Source organism: Suillus subalutaceus (assembly GCF_016647625.1).
Source record: "Suillus subalutaceus strain FC151 chromosome Unknown DFJ58scaffold_121, whole genome shotgun sequence".
In the NCBI taxonomy this organism is placed as follows: Eukaryota; Fungi; Basidiomycota; class Agaricomycetes; order Boletales; family Suillaceae; genus Suillus; species Suillus subalutaceus.
The window spans coordinates 136,412-159,934 of record NW_024540370.1 but is presented as its reverse complement, the minus strand read 5'-3'; the positions used below and the strand labels follow the sequence as shown (position 1 = coordinate 159,934).

Genomic DNA, 23,523 nt, shown 5'->3' with positions numbered 1-23,523 from the left:
ACCATGCTCGCAGTGGCCACCGAAGAACCAGGTGTTTGGAATCTCTTTCATGAGATAGAGGACTTTGTGGATCCTGTCCTTCCCATCTCCGAGCCTTCGACCCCTCTGTTGCCAGAGACCATGATCGCAGAGGCCATCGAAGACCCAGCTGTTTGGAATCTCATCAATGATAGAGGAGTCTGTGGATCCCGATCTTCCTCTGTGCGAGTCTTTCACAGATGCCGCTGAAGACCCTGATTTTTGCCGCTTTCCAATCAGGACCCTTTTTATAAGTTCTTGGCTAAATAATTCTTAGGGAGCGCTTTACACCAACGATCCCCCTCTGAATTAGAATCTCTCTCCTGCCCTCATCGACCATAAAATGTAGAGTTGATCACTTCTTTACTACTATCCACTATCCTTTCGATGTTTTGCTACCTGCTGTCACCAATTCATGTATAACACCATACATTCTTTCATACTCTGTGGCACAGCGCACTACCTCTTCATTCTCACTATTACTATTACTGTTGTTGTTATCATTATGGTAAAATATACACATTACTTTGATCTTGTATATACGCACTGGAAGATGTCCCCTACGCTCCCCCTTGCACAAATGCACAAAGAACATACTGCTACTGGTACTCGGAATATCAAATGAATTGCAAAAGACCCTACAGTGGACAATATCATGTGAGGGAATGCGAAACAACAGTATGATAATATGGAAGGTAATCCTACAGTCGACAGGTGCTACACGGAGACCGAGATGAAAGAGGATAAAAATCAACAACTTGAAAACCCATACCAGATGAAAGCAATACGGCAGGAACTACACACCAACATGAATGAAAACCATCCCTGCTCGAGCGGCACTTTCCTTCTCACGGCGTGAGATTGGTGCTTTAATTTCAGGTCTTGCTGGAGAACGTTGACGATGGGTAGCATGATCTCGTCCCAAATTGTCCGCAAGAGTACTATTAAATCCGTCCTCGACTCTGCTGGGTTCATCCAAGATGCCTGTCGTATTGCCCTAGTGAAGCGATCCTTAAGATCCTTCAGATCTGTAAGAGTGACAGACGGCAAGGGAACATGATGTCTCCTGACGTCGGGACGATGTTGGCGCTGCACGAGCATTGACTGGCAATGAGGATGATGACTGGGCCATGACGCGCTGCCGCTTGCAAGTCTTCATATGAAGGTGGCAGCAGGAACCGCGAGAAACCTCGAAGATTACGGATTTCAGCTACCATTACTCTCCTCGATCTGTGCTGAGCGTGGAACCTTGAGCCTCGGACAGACACTTGCTGAGCTCCGAGAACATGTGAGCTAGGTTGGGATTTGTGGACTCGAGGTCTTCAAGTGGACTCCTCAGGCGAGAGGCCAACGACCACTGTTGGCCACGGCCCTGTTCCACGAGTTCGACTGCGCGTCGTAGATTGTCATGCAAGATGGCACATGTTGCCGCATCTACAGGCAGTGATCTGGCACCACTGAATGCAGCAGCAGCTTCACGCCTTGAAATTGTCGATGATCGTGTTGCCAAGTGACGGTCAAGAAGTTCGAAAAATGTTGTGTAGGACTCCAGCACAGATAGGGGACTGTGCTGCTCTGCTGCGATAATCCAGTTCCAGGCTGTCATAATGCGCTCTGGAAAGCCTTGCGTGGGATGTTGTGATGCCACTCTGTAGTTCTCTACAGCGAGCGACAAATCAGCAGACTTGCGCCGCACTCTGTAACTTACTGCAACCACGGGTAGCTGAAATATTTGTCTGGGTGCAGTGAAGGCAAAACCTCCAACGATTCTTGGCATAGTCGAATGGCCCCCTCGACATCTTCATTTTTCTGGGTTTGAGCGAAACGAGAGCAGAGCGCCGAGCTCAATCTGTAAAGAGCTTGATGGTGAAATGGCCATGCGGCCTTAACTGAAGTGATCCCAGCACAGGTCAATGGCCTCGCTGGGATCTTCGCTGACATTCAATTTGTTATATCTAGTATTGAGCGCGAGGGCAAGGTTTTGAGTGTGTAATCACAATATAGATTCCCAGGCGGGCGCAACATCAGTGCCTCGTGATGGAGGCTGAAGTGCTGATGGCTCCGTTGATATCATTAACATCACCGCGTTTGTTGAAACGGGTGAAGAGGGCGACTCCTAGGTTGTCCAATGAGAAGTCACAAGATTCGTGTCCAACAGGGCACAGGCGCAGCGCTTCTTTGTACAGAGAGATGGCCTCGTTGAGATCATGATATTTGTCTTGGCAATTGAAGCAGGTCCAGAGTGACAAGGCTGTTATTCAGGTACAAATCGCGTTCAGAATGTCCCTCAGAGCATAGAGAAATGGCTTTACAACCACATTGTATACACTCTTCTAGATTACCAATACTGCTGCGTTGTTCAAAACGTGAACCGAGGGCCCATGCAAGATTATCTAGTGCTTTTGGACAGTGCTCATTGCCCAGAGGACAGAGCTTGAGTACGACTCGTCGAAGGTGGATGTCTTCATCAGATGCGTCTATTGGAAGATTGTTGCATTCGCAGATTACAAAATCAATGCCATCTGCCCCCGCCGCAATGCTACGAAGGTAGGTGCCCTCTGGACAGAGGGGCAGTAGCTTGCAGGACAGTTGCGCGGATTCATGGATATAGACGGCGGTGAAGTTCTCCTGTTTGTAGCGCAAGATCAACGCGTCAATGAGATGATAGATGGATAATGCGTGATTGGGATGGCCCTGCGGACGCAATGCAAGGGCTCCACGGAAGAGAGAAGTTATACAGTCGATGGCTTGAAGATCCTTTTGAATGTAGCATCGAAGGCGGGCCCACGCAAGGTCGGTGAGAGCCCCTGCGTGGTCAGGATGGCCGATCGGACATTGGTCCAGGACCAACTGAAAATGCTGTACGGCATCATTCAGGTGTGAGACCGTCTTGCTTGTCACATATGTGGCAAATCGTTCATGGCCCGCATCCGTGTCTCGAGCAATCTCACTTTCAACGATGGACTACACCAGGTGTTCCGTCAAGAAATGCCAACAACACAGAGGCTGATGTCACTCACGTTAAGTAGTGCGCCGTCCTGATTGTCGCAAGAAAGTAGAACGGTGGCCTTCATGTGAGGGAAGGGTGAACACCATAAACGGGCGGGAACGAGATGTCTGCAACATGTGAGTATATACGCATGAATGAGAAGCATGTTGCTCACCGAAAGGCTCATCTCCACGGTCGAGCAGTACATCCCATGACGTCTCAAGTTTCCAACGACCTCTCCACTGCCCAATATCCGATCGAACTCGAAGGATGCCCTGATCTCCGCCGATAGTTCGGGTGATATGTCTATAATCTACAAGCGGAAGATCAGTCATCGTCGCATCCGAAAATCGCCATGCACTGTACAGGGTCACGGCATCGCCCCACGCTACTGATTCGTCGGATGATAGAACTCTGGTGGCTGATTTCCAGCGTCTCCTCGAGTCAACATTGATGGATATGTAAATGCCGGCGGAAATGCGCTTGGAGGAACTTGAAGATTTTTTCCACCGATAACTGTGGATAGGCTAGTGAGGATACGAAACAGATACGAAAGTGATGGAGCGACTCACCTTCGAGATTGATATATCGGCCTCTGAGCTACCGAGCATGATGCTGTGTTAAGGAAAACGACAAGAATCGAGGATGGACTGGGACAGAATAAGTGGTACGAGAAGACGTGAGTGGGGAAATGGGGGGCTGTGCATGAAGTTGAGGTGAGAGGGTTCAGGTGATGCCGCACGTGTACTTCCATGTTGTTCTATGGCAGTTCGGCATTAGCACGATAGACTCGTATGATTGCACTAAGCGCTGAGGCTAAAAGATCGCCAGCTAGCAGCAAAATGCCATGGATCAGCGAAAGTGGCATCCCAAGGACACTGTGCAAGTCTCAGAACGTCCTGTTGTAGGCTCTACTCTCATAGTGGTTGTCTGAGACGTAGTATGATCATCACCACATTGCACAAGGCTGAGGTAAATTGTAGAATTCAGTGTATTTCATGGTGCAAACATACAAACCACTAAAAACGACGGGGGAAGGTGAAATTGACGCTATGCGCACTGAAAAGCTGATCCGTTCTATACAGTCCATGCCAAGGGGGAAGGACCGAACTAGCTAGAAACAAAGACAACAGTTGCATGGCAGTCGAATGCAAGAACTACACGATGGGACTTGCCACACTCAAGCTCGGTCCTTGAGATGGACGTAGATATATTGACTCTCATTAGCATAGGAAATAAAAACGGAACCTCAACGAACCTGTATACGGCTGTGCAGGTATTCCCCAGAGTTCCCCAGGTTGTGGCAACATCAATGAAGCGAAGGAAACACAGCCGCTTATTATGTAATTATTCTTGAAGCTTGAAGCGGGTTCTCATATTCTGAAATGACATGCTCAGTGTGCTGCAATTTCAGAGGAACTTGGAAGGATCCAGGCTACCAGCCACGTTCTGGATTCAGCTAATGCGGCAATTTTAGTCGCACTGGCGTTGAAGAAGAGAAGTCCTCGTGGAGTTCACGGCTTCATGGTCAATTTCGGTGAATAGTGGGTCTAGGGTCACCAGTCTACGGTGACCAGATGCACAAAGTGCGTTTTTCTTTTTTAGCCAGTCCACCTCGTTCATGTACGCAACACAGTAATCTCGACCAAGTGTGCGAGAGGCTCTATGGTGAACGTATGGTTGACCCTTACCCGGTTTCGATGTCCTGCAAGTAAACTGGAAACTCGGAATAACAAGTTGACTGCCATACACTCAACAGCCTGAGAGAATGTGTAGAAAGACACACCAGTTTCTTCTCTTTATCTCCACATCACCCCAATAAGCACCCCCCCATTCCCGTCTCACTCTGTTACTTCTGCTCGAGGGGACCATCGCGCGATTAATTAATATTCCTCTGCGAACCTAGTATGGTCCCGAGGCAGACGGAGGTAAGTGGGGATTCCTTTGTATATTATGGCGAGGGCCAGATAACCCGTGTTTGATCCCGACTTCGTTTGACCTACATTGCCATTAGGTTGCTCCTGGTTAATCATCACGCAACCACTAGCAATACTCGCTAGGCTGTCGATGAAAGTTGCCGTCGTAGGGTCTGGCGTTTCTAGCTTAGCTACGACATGGGTACGTTCATGGTATGACAATTGCTGCAATGTAACGATCGCTAACCTGGTGCCCATAGAATTTATTCCAGGTTCTAAACGAACATAGTTAGTATCTGTACGAAGTCGAAGGTCGTGCGGGGAGGACACACGAATACGATTGTATATATACATCCAAGTAAATCAGACGGGTACGCAGTTGATGTGGACACGTAAGCGCCCTTTTCGCTCTAGTTGTCTGGATTCCAATTAATCCGTTGATACCAGAGGATTCGTACTTCCTGGTCTTTTTCACTTTCTCGCATCTCGCACCGTATGATTAATCATCTACGTAACGTGGAGATTATCTTCTAACCCGACCACATATCCCGATTTCTCCTAGCGCATATTCGCGATTCGCGTTCTTCAAACTGAGTTGACGTTCAGGGTCTGCAGAGACTCGGACATTTTTGAATGTGCTGCAAAAGTTTGGCAACCTTGTTCTGCCAGTCATCACGTCTTCTAGATCCCGACATGTGGCGATTAATCTATGATGTGCTCGGGTTCAGTGCCTGTGCACGACGCCTCGTCTCTAACAAGGCCTCTTCCGACGATCCAGACTTGTCTGTACCTTGACCAAGAAGGATACTTTGCATCTTTCCAGAACAATTTTTGATTGTATCGCGTATTTATTTAACGAGAATGAGAACTATCATTGACAGTTTCTGCAGCTTATGACAACTACAATATGTAGTACACCGCCTGAGAAGTGCCTTATAAACATCCCTGCTCGGACTTTGGTAATTTCGTTGTATATTAGGTCGAATTGACAGTCATTGTTTACAGGTACGATTCATGAGTAATCATCACCTTTCACAGATTACGGGTAAGCCGTCGTGCCTTACTATTGAAGGTGGTGGGTAATGCAATTTTATAATAGGGGCTATTGAGTCTGACTGCATTCCCTATTCGCAACTACTTGATGCGATATTGTCAAAACTTCCTCAGGAAAAGTTACACTTGTCCTCTCCTGTCACAACGATATGCAGAACAACCCAAGGCGAAGGCCGTCACGACCGTCCTGCTGAAGACGCATAACCCAGATGCTATCACAGTGTACGACTGGGTTATTCTAGCATGTCATTCGGACGCACGACAATTCTGGAAGGCGGACGCGATCTGTGCTGACGGAGAAGACGTCCTCAAAAGTTTTGAATGGAATATGAATGTTGTAGTGCTGCACAGTGACATTAACGTACGTGTTCTTGCACTTTCACGTCACGTCTCACCACTCCAGTTGATGCCAAAGCCAGGAATGCTTGGTCTTGTTGAAACTACCTCACATTCTCCAGCTCGAACGACAAGGGTAAACACAAAGCTAACATAAACAAAGTCGCGCTGTAATTTTTTACCCTTATCGTTCAAATTTGTTTTCCGTTCTAAAATCTGCATTACAGCGCATGTAAGCTGATGGAATTCCGCACCGTCATCTTCAACGGTACTAATGAACGGCATCTTTGAGACTAGTTGCAGCATCTGCCAAAGGATCTTCACGGCCCGGTGCTGGCCACCCTAAACCCACCAACCGATTCAAACGTCACTAAACCTGCTGCGCGATTCGCCTACGAGCGCCCCCATCCTCAACAGCAAGGTGCGTTTCGTTACGTCTTGATGCCCATTACCCCATTCATCAACATACGCGCATCCCCCTGTTTTCAAGCGATCATCGCTCGGAAGGCAATGACGAACATTCAGGGCCGTGGCGGTGTCTTGTTCGCGGGAGCGTGGCTTGGGTATGGATTTCACGAGGACGGGTTTACGTCCGATCTGCGCGCCGTTGTAGAGCCTATCGATGGCGTTTAGCTTTCATTTGATGGAGCTGGTGCTGATCGCGAACCTTGCGTACCTTTGTTTGCTCCGCTCTTTGGCAGCTTGGAAATTACTGGTATATGTGCTGTAGTTGGCACAGCTTTAACATTGGCGCTCCTCATCGTGCAGTCATGACAAAAGCTCTTTCATATACAATAGTAGTTTAGAGACGCGTATATCTATACATGTTCAAGCCATTAATGCTACATTGACGACAAGTTATGAGAATGCGATGTGATGCGAAAGCGATATCCAAGTGATTTCGACGAGGTGACCCAGACAATTTAAAAAACGCACAACGAGATATATACGATATATTAATCTTCAGACGCACGTCTTATTTGAGTGAGGCCGAATGTGACTTTCCCTCTCGACTCCGAGCCATCGGCGGTAGACGGTTCGCTAGAACTGCCCTGGGGCGTCTGTTCAAGTGTCATCCTAGGAGTCGTGGCACCACTCCGAGGCTCTTCGTCGACGAACCGGACCGACCGAGTAGGCGAGACATCACGGGAGTTATGTTCGCTTGTCTTCAGAGACTCCAACCGTCGGTGCTGGATGGAGCGACGGCAAGTGTGCCCTGATCCCTGACGTTGAGGTGTGTGGCTTCTCCCACGTTGGTCTTCATCTTCAAACGGTACGATCTCACTTGGCTCACTCGTAAAGACGGACGGTGGGTCCTGCTCCAGAAGCTGCCTAGCATGGCTCGAGAACGTTCCGCCATCTCCCGTTGATTGTCTTCGTCGATGACTCCTTGCACTTCTGGCAGCTGCAGAATGGGTTCCGCTCTTCGTTTTCCATGATTTTGGACGCTTCTTGTGATCGCCAGGCAGCTCCCCCAACGGGTACGTAGACCCGTCGCCATCTCCGCTTTTGTCTGACGACCATCCTTCTTCGTCTTCATCACCTTCAGCACATGCGCCCGTGTTTTCATCACTTGATCCACCGATTTGAAAAACTTCTTGGACTTTTGATTCTAATGCATGTATATCATGCTTGACATTTTCTTCGACGTGTTCAACTTCCCGATGTATATCTTCAGGCGCATGATGTAACTTGCGAAGATACGCGCGACCTGCTTGTAAGGCGCCACTTTCTCCTACAGAAAACCGGGAGTGCACGACCCGTTCCGAAGGCTTGAATGCGTTATAAATGACTTCCACATCGACCTGTAGACGACGTCAGCATCACCATTAGTACTGTCAATCAACCCACGCACCTCCTCACCAGGACCACCTCGTCGCTCGATAATTTTATGCGGGCCTTCCTTCCACTCCGCCGCCGTCTCCTTTCCATCAGGTGGTGTCTCCTCCTTCATCTCTTCCTCATCCTTTGCCAGCGCAGCTTCCGCACGCGTCTCCGCACTGCTCACCTCGCCGACCTGTTCTGTCTCGTCGGGCGACAGCGGCGACGCAGTGATCGTGCTTGCGCGCTTGCTCTCCAGTGCAGACTTCTCTTCTTCCGTCAGTCCGCCCTCGCCACGCTCGAGTCCAGTAGGATCACGGTTAATGATGACGTCTTCCGCACGTGTAACGTGTCGTGTATGCGTTGCCCAGTCGGGCACGTTGGATGAGGCATGGCGGGACCACGTACGAGACCCAACTGAATGCACGCGACGGCCTAGGAGTGAGAATGGGATGGACAGACCGTGAATAGCGACACTGCAGAGTACCATGAATGCAACGATGGGTTGAATGGCAAGTGCCAGAAATTCAGTCTGGTTAGTTGGAGGGTTGCTAGGTTTTGGTAGCCGCTGGGCTGCTAGTGTGGAAATATATATAGCACCTGGAATGGTAACACACGTCATATCAGTATGTTGCAAGGATCATGTTAGATATACCACGCACCAATGCCTATGGGCCCGAAATGGCCACTGAAAACGGCTTCCCGGAAAGTCTTTACGTCGGGTATGAACTTGTAGAGCGCAATCATGACCGGCAACCTTTTTAACATCAACACTAAAATGGCAATAACGATGAGCCTCCACACGCTAAGTGAGAGGGTTTCGTTATTGAAACTGTCGAACGGCATCCAGGCGCCGACATAAACGAAGGCAGCGACATTGAATAACAAGTCGATAACGGAACTGAACACTGATTCCTCTGTCTGGCGATTGAAGAAACCGTCCCAAGCAAATGCCGTTCCGCAACAGAATGCTGCCAGGAGATCATCAGAACCTAGGATAGTCATGATGCCGATGGTGAGCAAAGCCAGGGATATGTACTGTGCAACGTAGGACTGGCGATCGACGAAGTCATTGCGCTGGCAGAATTTCATGAGGTGCCGGAAACCCCATCCTATTAAGGCGCCAACGACCACACCTAGGATGACCTGATCTGTTATAACGGAATCAGGTGAAGAACTGTCACTGTATTTTTTATCTCACAGAGCCAGAGTAGAAGGAACCAATCTTCAACTGCACGACTGGTAGTGGAGTCCAATATGAGATACAATGCGATGTACAGGAAGGGATAGGCTGCTCCATCGTTGCAACCGCTTTCCGCTGCGAGAAGATGGCGAAGATGAGCGGGGACGTGCTTGTCGGCATATTTGCCACCGACAACTGCAGCAGCAAGGATCGGATCAGTTGGGGTCAAGCATGCAGCGACAGCAAGGCTTGACAAGAATGTGAGGTCAGGTATGAGAGCATAGATCAAGCCTGCCGACACAAACCAACCCTGGTGATGGTTAGAGAATGGGTGAAAGACATGTTCAAGATGTTACCCACCCATGTCATGACAGGAAATAGAAGGTATAATAAACTTTTCCAGTGACGCTTCATATAAGCTTTTGGAAGCTCGACGCCGATTGCGAAGACTCCAATTGCAAGGACAACACGAGTGAACTCTAGTGTGATTTGATTCACGGTATCCTCAGAATTGCCACTGCCCCAGCTACGAGGATCAAATATGCCGGCACCATAAGGACCTAAAAATAAAAAAGTTAAGGCAACGTGATTAGAAGGGTTTGATCCGCTGAGCTCACCGATGATGACGCCGAAGAGAAAAGCCCAGCATGCCTCGCCGATGTAAAGCTATATATAATGAGTATGGGGGTTGATATGATCAGAAATAGTATTACCTTTTCTCGAATGAACAAAGAGAACATGCCAAACTGTAATGGATATTATAATGAGATGCTGCAAAAGTGGAGAGAGCAGGGTGCACTTACCACAACGACAAAACCTCCGAGGCATGCATAGGCGATGTGCGGTATGGTTAATGAAAGCTAAGAAGATGAATGAGCGCTGCAACAGTCGGGTGCGGGAATGGTGGCTTCGTACCGGCCGGAATAGCATATTGTGTGGTGCCGAAGAGTACTCAACCGAAAAGAAGCTGGATAACGCGTGCAGCTGGACAATGATTATGCCCACTGGAGTTCATAAAATAGGACGTGGCGGGTCGTTGGAGTGAAGATACAAGAAGATAGAGGAGTGTCTACGTAGTACGGCAAGTCGGGGTAGTCTGACCGTAGTAGCCGAGTCTTTATTCCAGGTTATGTCAGCCAATATCTTCGCCAAGCAAGTTGAAAACCAAAGATGCGGCGGGGGACCTGGCAGGTCCATGGAAAACCATCCCATCTTTATAGTCGCAGCGCTCGGCGCGGAACCTACTGACAGTGGGCCGGAAAGATGACGGATGTTGCGAGAGAACGCATGTTCAACGTTTGACTTCCCTAATTAATTTTCGGCTCAGGTCACCCCTCGACCCTTCATCCGACGGTTCATAGACTATCCCGCCAATCAGCTTAACTCTGGGCAGTACAGATAAGCCGATAACAATCACAATTGGAGCCACGGAGCGCCAGTTTCCTGCAACACGGGACTACTCTTATATGTCTACTTATGTATGTGGCTAAAAAATTTTGAATTGAAGATCCAGGAATGGAAATTCACCTCCACCCCCGCCGCTTAAAGGCGGTACCTACGTATAATTTGAGTAACATCGTTGCACGGTTCGTCAGCCATGACTTCACAGGTGGAGTCTCCTGTCAACGGCTATCGTGTTCGGACTCTCCAGAGGCATTATCGACTTGCATGCCTACACCCCCCGCCACCGTAGGATGCCACAAATTCACCTATGATTGGCAGGTTAGACATTCAAGATCTGCAGCTGACAAGTTTCAAGTTGAACCTATCCTCGATCGTATATATTTCGGTCTTTCGGAGGTCCCAGGTCCCTACACAGTACACCCTTATTGCCAAGCACTCAGCAAGCAAGCTCGTGACCTGCTCTATTCCCTGACTCAGGGACTATCTTACTCACTTAGTACCCTGACATCCACTTATCCGCACTTAGTTAAATTTTCCGCCTCCTCGTTACGAAGGCTGTTCGGAGATTCGCCTTATGTGTTCCCGATGTTTTACATAAAACGCTCTGGCGTCTGGCTGCGTGTTACTCCGGTGTGTTATCTCGATAATTACCGCCAGTACTACATATAATCTGATATGGAGCTGCTTATGAATATGGGGTCCATAATGAGGACGCCGGACGGCTCTGCCGCAGAAACACCGGAAACTTTATCATTGGCTTATCGGCCAAATGCTGTTCATCCTATTATGGCGCTTGCCACCGCTCTAAACCTATATCACCGTGTAATATCAACCAAGTGCGAGTTTCATTTCGAGTCCCTGCGGCTTATGCGTTTGCACATCATTGAGAAAGGGGTAACCCTACTGCGGCATCGTTTCGCGCATTCATGTCAAGTGTGATCAATATTGCCATTGGATTTCAGCTACTGGTGTCCTATATTCGTATACACCATGGCGCGAACCACACACACACTTCCTGAATTCTTTGTTACACCGTTCCTCATGTCCTAGGTGAATTTCGATAGGAATACGCCATTGGGTGAAGGTCATATTGAAATATGAGTGAATCTTAACCTGCGTCATTCATGCACTACTGCTGAGAGCAGAGCTCAAGAAACAGGAGGTATCCACAGAGATGTGACGAAACCAACATGCCTTCTCACCTACCATCTTCGTCCGCAGGCGGTGTTTCTTGTGAGTGCAGAGAGCATGTCAGATACCACTCTGCTGGGTACATGCAATTGTGATGGTGTCGGTTAATAATTCTTTGAAGCACACCGTCAAGGTGTTCGATTCGATCATGGGTTCAGGGAATAACTTGCTCCATAACGCCAAAGATGAGAAAGTTTAACAACCCAAAATCAAGCATATACTTCAAGCTCAATAAAATGAGACACGGCAATCTTCCCTTGAAGAACAAAGGAAGAGATATCATTTCTTCATATTTCGTTTTGACATACTCTTCTCACTCCGGATCCTGCTCTGTTTACGAGGTGCGATAGCGGCCTTCTTGGCAGCGCCCGTCTTCCTCGTTCGTCCAACGTCCTTCTCCTTGCCACGTACAGGCACACCCTCCTTCGCAAGCGCCATTCTCGCTTTCTTCTTCGCCATCCTCCGCGCAAGCCGGTCAGCGTCCGCTGCTTTGATCTGTTTTCGTTCCTCTTTGGAGAGGGTCGCAATTTTTTCACCCAGAGAGGGATCGCCCTTTGGCACGTCGATGGGTGGAGCTACACCTGCACTGTGACTAGTGGTTGCAGTCTTTGAAGCGGCAGCTTTGTCAGTGGGCGGAGCCCTTGGGGAGTATTTTGCAGCGTTGAACGCGTAGTTTGCGCTTTGCAAATTTGAGTTTCGACTCTTCCATTGCAAGAGTTTCGTCCACGCAAACGCGATCCTGAAAATGAATGTTCAGAATATCACCCACAAGTAATAATCAAATACTGACCGTAAATTGCACATATGCGAAGCCCTTCCCAAGTTGAGTCTCCTTATCCCGCACAATTCTGACGCGTGAAACCCAATGCTTGGGTGCATCTGAAGCCTGACTAGGTGGCCCGCGTTCGGCAGTGATAAGACTTTCGAAGAATATCCGCAGATCTTCCTCTTTGCTCGCAAAGTCAAGGTTGCCCACGAAAACCGATGATTTTGGATCTCCCGCAAAAGTACCTAAGAGAGCACTTTGCTTTCCAACGCTATCTGCAGGCCTGCCCAAAGAATCTACACGGATCGTACGGTCCATGAAAACAGTCCCGTTGCACGTCTCGACAGCAAGACGAGCTGCCTCGTGCGGGTCCATGACTGGTAGAAGGGGTGGCAAATTCGAAGGCCGCTCTTTCGGAGGAGGGGGATATGCGAAGACGACGTATGCATTAACTGAATCGGCGCCAGGGTGAAGTTCATGATTGATAAATGCAACTTTTTTTTTCTGACTTGGAGTAAGAAACTTCTTCTCGTCGTTTTTTTGGTTCGTCCGCTGTGGGATTAGCTTTGCGCCACGATGATGCACGGTCTAAGCCGTGCTGCCGTGGGTCGGTCTTTTCTTTCCCATCATCATCCGGAAGTTTACTGGTAGGGTTTTGAAATGCGACGGAGCGGAATCTTGTGGATTCGATTTTTGCGGTAGGCACGAGCGATAGAATGTGTCTATGGAGTTTTTTCTGCAAAGGCTGTCACATGTTCAGTATGCGTTGATGCCATCATCAGCAAGTATTCAATAACTCACTCGTTTCTGAGCGACCTCGGACGGGAGGTTACCCACGAAGATCGTGCGCAAGTTGCGTTGTTCCTCGGACTCATCTGGCGGAGCGAATTTCACCTTGCGCGCGGATGCACGTTGGTTGGACTTTGCACCACCACTGAGCAGCGACTCGTGTACGAGCGTAGATGGTCCACTCTCCTCCTCGGAGTCGGAATTGTCGATAGGTTCAGCCCCTCGGTGTTCAGCGCTGCTGCCCTCCACGGCTGAGATCGCCTTTAATTTTTCTTGAGATTCTAATTTCCGCTTGTCGACTTTTTCTTTCTTGTTCTCCCGCAGCTTGACGCGTTTTGGAGGGGAATCGTGTTTTTGCGACTCTTTGAGTGCGGACTTGTGCTTTTTCAAACTATGTCTCTGCTCTCCCTCCGGTTTACGCTTCTTGTCATTGGACGCTGCAGTGCTGCCATCATCTTGGACCTTATGAGCCAATATAATTCAACGTGGACCACCGTAAAACGAAAAAGGGTGACGTACCTGAGTATGAAAAAGGGCATCTAATTCCGTGTCGATAGCTTTTTGGTTGCTCGTAGCTTTCCCTCCGAGTAAAAATGATGAGAGACTCATGATTGAGTACTCAGTACTGAGTGAAGGAATGTACTCGAATGACGCTGAGATCAAGTTGTAGATGGGGAGTGTCGGAGGTCCTGGTGCCAGATGGAGTGGCGCCCAATTCAGCGATTCGCCCTTCTAAAAGTCAAACTACTCATCCGAGCCTGCCGTGAGCTGCCGTGGCGGTGTTCTAAGTACAAGAGTACGACGTATTATGTAACCTGGACCAAGTACTAGTAAGCCTTCGAGGTACTCTCCCTGTTTCCCGTCTTTCCTTAGTTGTTTTGACAGTCTTGTAACAGTTTTTTTTGCATGCAAAATTCATGTTCGGGGCCCGGGCTACCCAACCATACCATCCAACTTCCAGTGCAGAGTGATGCGCCACCGCTTGTGTTTGCAGCCTCAGGCATTGATATACCATTCTGCCAGGATGTTGAACTTTGGGAAGTAAGAATTGAATCTGAAGTTTGGGTACGTTGTGCAGCTCTGACAATACCTAGGTCAATTTTTTATACATCTTTGTGTGTATCAAATACTGTCACGAGTTCCAAATACAAATCATTATTCTTTTCTAAATACTCGTAAGACACCCGTTAAGCGCCCATCACAAGCGCCTGTTGTTAGCGCTCAGCCAGCGTCTGTACCTATAACCTTTCCAAACCCTAACCCGAACTTCTCTATTCCATTAGCGCCTACTACTTCTATATCCGATATCTCTGATTTCGACTTCCTTACTCAAGCAATCAGATCACGTGACTCCAGAACCTTCGAGAACCCTTGTACAGCCATCACACGTTCCATGACATCATAGTGTAGTTATATTTAGAACATCGTACGATTCCCTTTCTTATTTAATGATTGGCTAGTTAATTCAGATTCAGATTCAGTCTCCGCTTCAATATATGTATATAAGTAGCTCATTGTAGTCAGTAGTTCTCCAGTTCAAACCTCTTTTGTATTAGCTTACTGCTAGCAATCCTAAGACGTACCTGCTATCCTCTATCTTCTCGTCGTGATACCTTTGTTTGAGTCCTAGTCTCTGCCCCTGCGTTAATTCGTTATAAGGGTTGTGACATTAGGTTTGAACTATAGGGGACTCCGACTCCACGCATTACCGCTTGCATACCTTTTCTCTTTGATCTGAGCATCTTGCGATTACCCGCGATCCTCAATCAAACAGAACCGTTACACGTTTTATATTGCCCGGCTTAACAGCTGTGACCTTGATTCTATCACTCTCCCCTTTGCTCATTTGAGCGCATTCATACCTATCCGCTTTCGTAGTTAGTAGTCCTATACCAGGCCCTGCCTTACACTGCAGCCGCCAGTATACGGAGGTGTTCACGACATTAGGCGTGTCACTACAACTTTGAGTGCTGGCCCAAGACCCTGCCTGCTCAACGTTACTATAATTTCCTTTTTACCTATCACCTTTCTTCGTACGATACGTAGGCTACTCTACCCGAGTATTTAGAGGAATTTCCTAGTCCAGACTCGGTCGCTTGTAAGCTTCGGCTGGAAGAGCACCTTGGCGTTCTAGTTTTCCCACTTGGCGAGTATAGTTGTTACGTACACATCTCTTTTAGTCAGTATCTAGGGAAGAGTCAGTTGGGTTTTACCAGGACCCTTTGACCCTGAAGTACGAGGTAGATCCGATCAGATATCGGGGACCGCTTCAGTTTTCCAGATTACGTATCTCTTTTTCATCTTCCCTTTCATCACCTTTCCCTTCCGGAAGAGCCGTTACGACTAGCTCTTCACAGACATCAGTAAATCGGGTTCCAGAAAACAACTGGTACTATGTCTGAACCAACCGCACCAAGAATGCCGAGTAGCAGCGAAGAGTTTGTACAATATGTACAAGAACAGATCGCCGCAAACAATGCACTGTGGCAAAACCAAGTCACGGCCTTGCAAAACAAGAATGACGAGCTACAAGCCGAGATCGACAAACTCACCGCTTCTCCATCCCTCGGAACATCCGCCGCCTCTACCACAGCCTCAATCAAGATGGCTAAACCCACGGAATTCACAGGTGATAAGGATTCCATCGACGCCAAGATGTGGGCAACACAGATAGCGCTCTATATGACGCAATGGCCTAGCATCACAGAAAGGCAAAGAATTTCAATCATGCTTTCGTTCATGAAGGGATCTGCTGCTAAATGGGCGCAGTCCTACATTGAAGAACATGCGACTGGAACTCTCACCATGAAGAAGTTAGATGAAGACTTCACCGACATGTGGGCACAAGAAGACCTTGAAGGCAAGGCAGTTCGGGAATTGGATTCCTTAAGACAAGGATCCTCTACCGTTCCAGAGTATACAGCTACTTTCAAACAAAAAGCTGCACACACAAGATTCTCCGACTACAATCTACGCCAGAAGTATAGGGCAGGATTGCAAGATCGCGTCAAATTACAACTCGCTCACGTCGCCTACAAGGACAAGGACAACATGCAGAAATTGATAGAGCATGCGATCCAAATAGGACGAAACTTCGAGGAGTTAGATGCGGAGAAAAAGAAGACTTCTTTCTGGACCCCTAATAGGGCTGCAAGAAACTTCGAACCAAGGGCTGGTCCCAGAGACAGTAACGCCATGGACATCGACGCCAACAAGCAGAGAGGAGCTCCTAAACCTCAAGGAAAGACTGGTTCTTTCAACTGCTATCGTTGTGGTGAAGAAGGCCATATGGCAAGAAACTGCAAAGGCGCTCCAAAAGCGCAAGTGAAGGCTACTGAAGTGCCAAAGGAAGACTCGATGCCCCAATGGTTTAAAGACTTATATCAAGGCCAAAGGAGATAAGGGTTTTTAGAGAGGTCTGAGTTAGAGTCTGCGGACTTGGACCCGAACAATCGTTTCTCAATCTTATCTACGTTCTCGGATGTAACAGAAGTATATTTGCGATCGAAATCAGAGCATTTTTACATTCCGATTACCCTGAAAGGAAAGAATCGACAAGCAGACGTGAAAGCACTTGTGGACTGTGGTGCATCGACATTATTTATCAATGAGAAGTTCGTGAAGAAGAACAATGTAATATGCCGTAAATTATTAAGGCCTATTCCGGTAAAGAACATAGATGGTTCTTTAAATGCCGCTGGATCAATGTACTCATTTCGCCGAACTAAGTCTAAAGATCGGTGATCATGTAGAAGACAAAGCAGCCTTCATGATTACAGACTTAGGAAACGATGATGTTATTATCGGCATTGACTGGTTAAGATATCATAATCCAGAAATAGACTGGAATGCAGGACAATTTTCGCTATCTAGATGCCCGCTTAAATGTATTACGAAAAAAGGAACAAAGACAAAAAAATAGAGAAAACAGAAAAGCACAAAAACAGACAGATGTGATTCCAGATCTGATTCCCACTGAAGAGGATGACGATGAAGACATGGAAATGAAGAAGGCGACCTGTGAAGAGGTAGAAGACGAGGATAGTCCTGAAAGATGGATTAGATATAAAGCCTCGGTTGCCACGGAGCAGAAGGTAGCAGAAGAAGCTACGAAGAAGAAGAAGTCTGTAGAAGAGATGGTTCCAGACTGGCTTCACGATTACCTGGGAGTGTTCTCAGAAGAAGAGTCCTAAGCGATTCCCTGAAAGAAAGAAATGGGATCATGCTGTGGATCTTAAAGACGACAATGATCTTCCACCGAATGCGAAACCGTATCCCTTTGTCACCGAAGAGATGGACACTTTGAAAGATTGGTTAAAAGCCTGAGACTGCACTAGGACGTATTAGAGATTCACAATCTCCAGTTGCAGCACCTTTCTTCTTTGTGGCCAAAAAGGATGGCAAATTGAGGCCCTGTAATGGACTATAGAAGGCTTAATGAGAAGACGGTTTAAAAATGCGTACCCGCTACCGAGATCTCAAGACCTGATTGATGCCCTTACCTGGTGCTACGATGTACTCCAAGATGGATGTACGATGGGGATACAATAATATTCGGATGAAAGAAGGAGATGAATGGAAGGCAGCTTTCAAAACGCCTTTTGGTCACCATGAACCAACCGTAATGTATTTTGGGTTGACGAACTCTCCAGCAACCTTTCCAGACCATGATGAATGAGATATTCAGAGATTTAATAGACGGCAAAACAGTGGTCGTTTATATCGATGACATCTTGGTCTTTACAAATGGAAATAGAGAGCAACACCAGAAAGTCGTGCGAGAAGTACTCAAACGATTAAAAGAAAACGATCCTGTTCTTGAAGCCTGAGAAATGTAGCTTCGAACAGTCTAAAGTCGAGTTCCTTGGGTTGATTGTGGAAAAGGGCAGTGTGTCTATGGACCCCGTCAAGGTAGAAGGAGTATTGAAATGGCCTGTTCCCAAATGCGTGAAAGAAATACAAGCATTCATGGGTTTTGCCAACTTCTATCGAAGATTTATACTTGGGTTCTCAGACATTGCCAGACCAATGAATGATTTGCTGAGAAAAGATGCCAAATGGGATTGGACAGAGAGACAGCAAAACGCCTTCGATGAGTTAAAGAAGCGTTTTACAGAAGCTCCCGTCCTCGTAATGCCAGATGTTGAGAAGAAAATGAAAATAGAAACTGATGCTTCCGACTATGCAACAGGAGCAGTTCTATCTCAACTGATGGAAGATGACCTATGGCACCCAGTAGGCTTATTACTCGAAATCAATGAATGATGCAGAGAGAAATTACGACATTCACGATAAAGAGTTATTAGCGATCATTCGTGCGTTGGAAGAGTGGAGGCACTATGTGCAGGGAAAACCCCAACATGTGGAGATCTGGACAGATCATAAGAATCTCGAGTATTTTATGACGAGTCAAAAGTTGACAAGAAGGCAAGCCAGATGGAGTTTGTTCCTGGCGGAGTATGAATTTACACTCCAACATAAGCCTGGTGTAGTCAATGACAAAGCCGACCGTCTATCTCGGAGAGAAGACCACAGAGGGGGGGTAGAAAAACGATAATTCTGACCGCATTTTGTTGAAAACCGGAATTTTTCAAAATCAATGCTGCTAAAAGAGGCCAAATTCTCATAGAAGGAGAAAGTTCGCTCATGAAGAAGATAAGAAAGAGCACAGAACGAGAGCCCGAAGTAATGAAAGCGCTAGAAACGCTAAAAGCAGCACCGGTACAATTGCGCAGAGGAATCGAAGAATGGAATGTTGAGGACGGATTGGTGTTATTCCGAGGACTGGTATATGTTCCAAACGATAAAGAGATCCGCCGAGAGATATTGGAGTTGTTTCACGACTCTCCACCGGCTGGACATCCTGGACGTGCCAAAACCTTAGAATTGATTTCCAGAAACTATTGGTGGCCTTCAATGACGAAGTATGTCCATGATTATGTAGACGGTTGCGATCGATGCAAACAAACGAAAGTGTTCCCCAGTAGACCAACGGGACCTTTACAGCCAAATGAAGTCCCAGAAGGACCTTGGCAAACGATCTCATGTGACTTGATAGTGGACTTGCCGAAGAGTGAAGGATGTGACAGTATATTCGTTGTCGTTGATCGATTTTCGAAACAATCACATTTCATTCCCACCACCAAAGATGTAGACTCGAAAGGAATTGCCGAGCTATTTCTAAAGAACGTATGGAAACATCACGGTACACCAAAGAAAGTGATTTCGGATAGAGGAACACAGTTTATCTCGAAGTTTATGGGACAAGTATCGAAAAGATTAGGAACGAAATGGTCTGCCTCGACCTCCTATCATCCCAGAACAGACGGACAAACAGAACGCGTAAACCAAGAAGTTGAACAGTACTTGCGCATGTTTACCTCGTATAGACAAAATGATTGGGTATCTTGGCTGCCAATAGCAGAGTTTTCACATGAACAATGCAGTCACAGTAACCAGGTCATAGTCCGTTCAAAGTCCTTTATGGATATAATCCTGAATTCACCGTATCTCCGAACTCCACATCCCTTATTCCCTGCCGCCGATGAGAGAGCAGATCAAATGAAAGAAGCAAGAGATGATGCGGAAAATACTCTAAAGATGGTTAACTGAACGCATGAAACGCTTCTATGACCGAGGAGTTAAAGACGCACCTCAGTACCAAAAGGGAGACAAGGTCTGGCTAGACGCAAAGAACATCAAACAACGTCGTCCAAGTCAAAAGTTGTCAGATCGTCGTCTTGGGCCCTTTGAAATACTAGAGAAGACCGGCGAAGTGAACTATAAATTGAAATTGCCAGAAAGCTATAAGATTCACCCGGTTTTCCATGTAGAATTGCTTACTCCATATTACGCATCTCAAATGATCCCTCATTCTCAACCCACCCGACCACCTCCAGACATTGTTGACGATCAGGAAGAATTTGTCGTAGAAGAAGTACTAGATAGCCGACAATTCCGGAGGAAAAGTGCAATACCGAGTAAAATGGGAAGGATATCCGATAGAAGAGTCGACATGGGAGCCAGAAGAAAACGTTAAAAACTCCCCGATTCTAATTGCAGATTTCCATAAGAAAAATCCCACGGCTGCTAAATCCAAACGAATTCTTGGATCTATTTTGGATACGGATGCATTCAAACAATGGAGAGAGAAAAACATTCGACCATCCTACATTCGCGATGACGCTCATCCTAGAGAGGGGGTAATGTCACGAGTTCCAAATACAAATCATTATTCTTTTCTAAATACTCGTAAGACACCCGTTAAGCGCCCGTCACAAGCGCCTGTTGTTAGCGCTCAGCCAGCGTCTGTACCCATAACCTTTCCAAACCCTAACCCGAACTTCTCTATTCCATTAGCGCCTACTACTTCTATATCCGATATCTCTGATTTCGACTTCCTTACTCAAGCAATCAGATCACGTGACTCCAGAACCTTCGAGAACCCTTGTACAGCCATCACACGTTCCATGACATCATAGTGTAGTTATATTTAGAACATCGTACGATTCCCTTTCTTATTTAATGATTGGCTAGTTAATTCAGATTCAGATTCAGTCTCCGCTTCAATATATGTATATAAGTAGCTCATTGTAGTCAGTAGTTCTCCAGTTCAAACCTCTTTTGTATTAGCTTACTGCTAGCAATCCTAAGACGTACCTGCTATCCTCTATCTTCTCGTCGTGATACCTTTGTTTGAGTCCTAGTCTCTGCCCCTGCGTTAATTCATTATAAGGGTTGTGACAAATACAGAGGACTAGTGGAAACTCTGGAAAGCTCCAGATAGGAGTATGGCTGGAAAAATACCAATACCGCTGTCTTGCTACTTAAGGGTCTTATGTACAACGCGTGTATAGTGACAACACAACTATACAGGATAAGACTTCTTGCCAGTCCTTAAGTACACGGTCTACGACTTTTCTAGTTTTCGTTAGTGCTGCCGAAGTTCAGTTCCGTCCGGTTTTTTCAAGATAACTGAGGACCGAGAACTGAACCTCGGTCAAGTTCACAAAGGTAGGGTGGACTCTGGGCCGGACCACTTCGAACGGGTTCACAATGGTCGGGTTCGAGTTCGAACCAGTTCGAACCAGTTCGAACCGCCGAACGCAACATGAAATTAGCAAAATTTTCCAAGTACGAACAATTGTAGGCTAGACTATTCAACAATAAAAATTTGAGGAGCAACAAGCTCAGCCTGCACCATTGCTGATACATGGCCTTGACGGTACGCACTTTTTAACAGTTGAAGTGCCTCGAATGTCTCTGGAAGCAAGCAGTTGCGACGTGTGGTGCCGGTGACGCCGCCACTTGAGAATGCCCGTTCAGATGCTACTGCAGACCCCTGAATAGCGAGGTAATCTTTTGCGATGCGAGCAACAGTGGGATACTGAACCGAGTGATGCTTTAAAAAAATAATTGTCAGCTTCAAGTTACACGGAATATTAAGGATATGAGCTTACACCCCACCACACGACTACATTCTCAACATCCTCCAGTGGTGCAGCTAAGTAGTCCTCCAATTCCCGATGAGGCCTTTGACGAGCTGCGTCATGTGAGACACGAGCTTTGATTGCATCGTGCATCCAGCTCTGGTCATAGGAACCTTGGCGTGAGAGGGATGGTGTAGCAGAATGTGTCGTCGCAGCAGATGAAGGAGGGGCACGATAATACTGATCAAACTAGATACTAAGTTAGTGCACAGACAATTTATTGAGATACCCATGGACTTACCATTCGATGAGAGCCTACGAAAGAGTCCAGGGTACAATGAGAGGGTGCTGGGGGCAAAGCTTTAGATGAGGATTCAGGATGGGGCGAGATGGGCATGTCATCGTCAGGATCATGATACCATTCGATTTTGGACGCATCCTTCAAAACACCATTAGCATTAACTGCAGAGTTCGACATGTTTTGATGAATGAGCTAACCTTGGACGCTCCCCACCCTTTTATCCTTTGCTGATGTTCTGCGTAAGACCAGAATGAGATATGAATATCCACTCTGATCAATTGCATCGGTGATGATAGTGCCGGTGATGATTGCGCCGGTGACGATTGCACCGGTGACGATTTCACCAGTAAACTTACTGATATGTCAACAGTGAGCATCTTTTGACGAACCTGAGGAGTTGCAGAACAGAAGCAACAAACCTGCAACTCTAATGATGGGTTCGGACCGGTTCAGACTCGTCCGAACGGGTCCGACGTCCATCCGAGACCACCCGAACGAAGAACCTATGTAAGGTTCGGTCCTGTATCGTATGTCGAACTACTGACCGAACGGTGGTTCCGTTCGCAAAAGTTCAGGTTCGAACCTAGGTTCGGGACTGAACTGTGGCAGCACTAGTTTTCGTGGTAGATAATGTGTGAGTTCTTGGGAGGGTTTACTGACGTGTCCTCTTCTTGTTGTTCCCTGGTGGAATTACTCGTAGATTCCCTAATGTTCTGATAGTAAGATCTGTTTCAATCTCGTAGGTCGTGTCTCAACCTATGAAAGTCTGTCTCAACTTTGTCGTGTTCTCGTGTCTCCCTTCCTGAAAAAGAGAGAGTCTGTCTTAAAATACGTGAAGCCTAGTTAGAAAGCTGTTCTGGTGTTGTATACTCAACCCCTGTAAGGTAGTACACAACAAGTAAATGAAGTCTGTCTTAAATACGTAAAGCCTAGTACGAAAGCTGTTCTGGTGTTGTACACTCAGCCCCTGAAAGGTAGCACACAACAAATAGTTTATAAATAGATTGTTATATAAGCGACCCCTGTAAGGTAGTATACAACTAATCTCTGATACGATGTTTATCTTACTTCAAGGCACTCTTGGCCTGCACTTTAAGTCTTACGGACTCTCATGGTTTGAGAGAAGAGTGAAAAGTGGGAAGTTATTATTACTCAGTGTAGAATGGGCTCCTTTTATACCTTTTTGGGAGGCCATTTTACTAAGCATGACTCATCACGGCATTAGTAAGTCACTGGCTTACTAACCATGCCATTTGGCAGTGCTGAATCAGCTGCTTACAAAGTAGTTTACAAATAAAGTTCATAATATTACAAAGCATGATAAATC

General features: G+C 46.9%; 5 protein-coding genes across 5 annotated transcripts; 1 reads left to right on the top strand and 4 right to left on the bottom strand.

The window, feature by feature from the left end:
* Positions 1-1,234: 1,234 nt before the first annotated feature.
* DFJ58DRAFT_748334 (uncharacterized protein) lies at positions 1,235-1,895 on the bottom strand (the record flags this gene model as incomplete). Its single annotated transcript, XM_041387583.1, has 1 exon — positions 1,235-1,895. The coding sequence occupies exon 1, from the start codon at positions 1,793-1,795 to the stop codon at positions 1,235-1,237; it is 561 nt and encodes a 186-aa protein (XP_041239704.1). The 5' UTR covers positions 1,796-1,895.
* Positions 1,896-2,042: 147 nt separating this feature from the next.
* DFJ58DRAFT_748333 (uncharacterized protein) lies at positions 2,043-3,743 on the bottom strand (the record flags this gene model as incomplete). Its single annotated transcript, XM_041387582.1, has 6 exons — positions 3,580-3,743; positions 3,183-3,523; positions 3,110-3,135; positions 3,039-3,056; positions 2,346-2,982; positions 2,043-2,269 (listed from the first exon to the last, which is right to left on the bottom strand). Exons 2-6 carry the CDS (start codon positions 3,340-3,342, stop codon positions 2,043-2,045), a joined length of 1,068 nt encoding a protein of 355 aa, XP_041239703.1. The 5' UTR covers positions 3,343-3,523; positions 3,580-3,743.
* A 977-nt stretch (positions 3,744-4,720) lies between these two features.
* DFJ58DRAFT_907651 (uncharacterized protein) lies at positions 4,721-7,086 on the top strand (the record flags this gene model as incomplete). Its single annotated transcript, XM_041395072.1, has 13 exons — positions 4,721-4,935; positions 5,022-5,125; positions 5,486-5,569; positions 5,593-5,709; positions 5,805-5,882; positions 5,929-5,998; positions 6,023-6,114; positions 6,143-6,341; positions 6,380-6,404; positions 6,435-6,474; positions 6,610-6,733; positions 6,803-6,921; positions 6,946-7,086. Exons 2-13 carry the CDS (start codon positions 5,075-5,077, stop codon positions 7,084-7,086), a joined length of 1,140 nt encoding a protein of 379 aa, XP_041239702.1. The 5' UTR covers positions 4,721-4,935; positions 5,022-5,074.
* DFJ58DRAFT_68792 (Sodium/hydrogen exchanger family-domain-containing protein) lies at positions 7,075-10,593 on the bottom strand. Its single transcript, XM_041383334.1, has 9 exons — positions 10,232-10,593; positions 10,120-10,176; positions 10,030-10,062; positions 9,934-9,982; positions 9,677-9,876; positions 9,335-9,626; positions 8,796-9,284; positions 8,168-8,733; positions 7,075-8,117 (listed from the first exon to the last, which is right to left on the bottom strand). Exons 1-9 carry the CDS (start codon positions 10,244-10,246, stop codon positions 7,269-7,271), a joined length of 2,550 nt encoding a protein of 849 aa, XP_041239701.1. The 5' UTR covers positions 10,247-10,593; the 3' UTR covers positions 7,075-7,268.
* A 1,555-nt stretch (positions 10,594-12,148) lies between these two features.
* Positions 12,149-14,205, bottom strand: DFJ58DRAFT_907649 (uncharacterized protein). The gene is given in 6 exon segments (XM_041395071.1): positions 12,149-12,517; positions 12,579-12,650; positions 12,702-13,181; positions 13,201-13,422; positions 13,479-13,928; positions 13,986-14,205. 6 exon segments carry the CDS (start codon positions 14,073-14,075, stop codon positions 12,191-12,193), a joined length of 1,641 nt encoding a protein of 546 aa, XP_041239700.1. The 5' UTR covers positions 14,076-14,205; the 3' UTR covers positions 12,149-12,190.
* Positions 14,206-23,523: the final 9,318 nt, after the last annotated feature.

What these genes read in the sequence shown, in the direction of transcription:
- DFJ58DRAFT_68792 (XM_041383334.1), bottom strand. An exon ending in TTTCGGGCCCATAGGCATTG is followed by an intron (nt 8,734 to 8,795) that starts GTGCGTGGTATA and finishes TTACCATTCCAG; the next exon opens with GTGCTATATATATTTCCACA. An exon ending in GAGGTGGTCCTGGTGAGGAG is followed by an intron (nt 8,118 to 8,167) that starts GTGCGTGGGTTG and finishes CGTCGTCTACAG; the next exon opens with GTCGATGTGGAAGTCATTTA.
- DFJ58DRAFT_907649 (XM_041395071.1), bottom strand. Translation starts at nt 14,075, where the DNA reads ATGAGTCTCTCATCATTTTTACTCGGAGGGAAAGCTACGAGCAACCAA. An exon ending in CCGAGGTCGCTCAGAAACGA is followed by an intron (nt 13,423 to 13,478) that starts GTGAGTTATTGA and finishes AACATGTGACAG; the next exon opens with CCTTTGCAGAAAAAACTCCA. An exon ending in TTGCAAAGCGCAAACTACGC is followed by an intron (nt 12,518 to 12,578) that starts GTTCAACGCTGC and finishes GCCGCTTCAAAG; the next exon opens with ACTGCAACCACTAGTCACAG.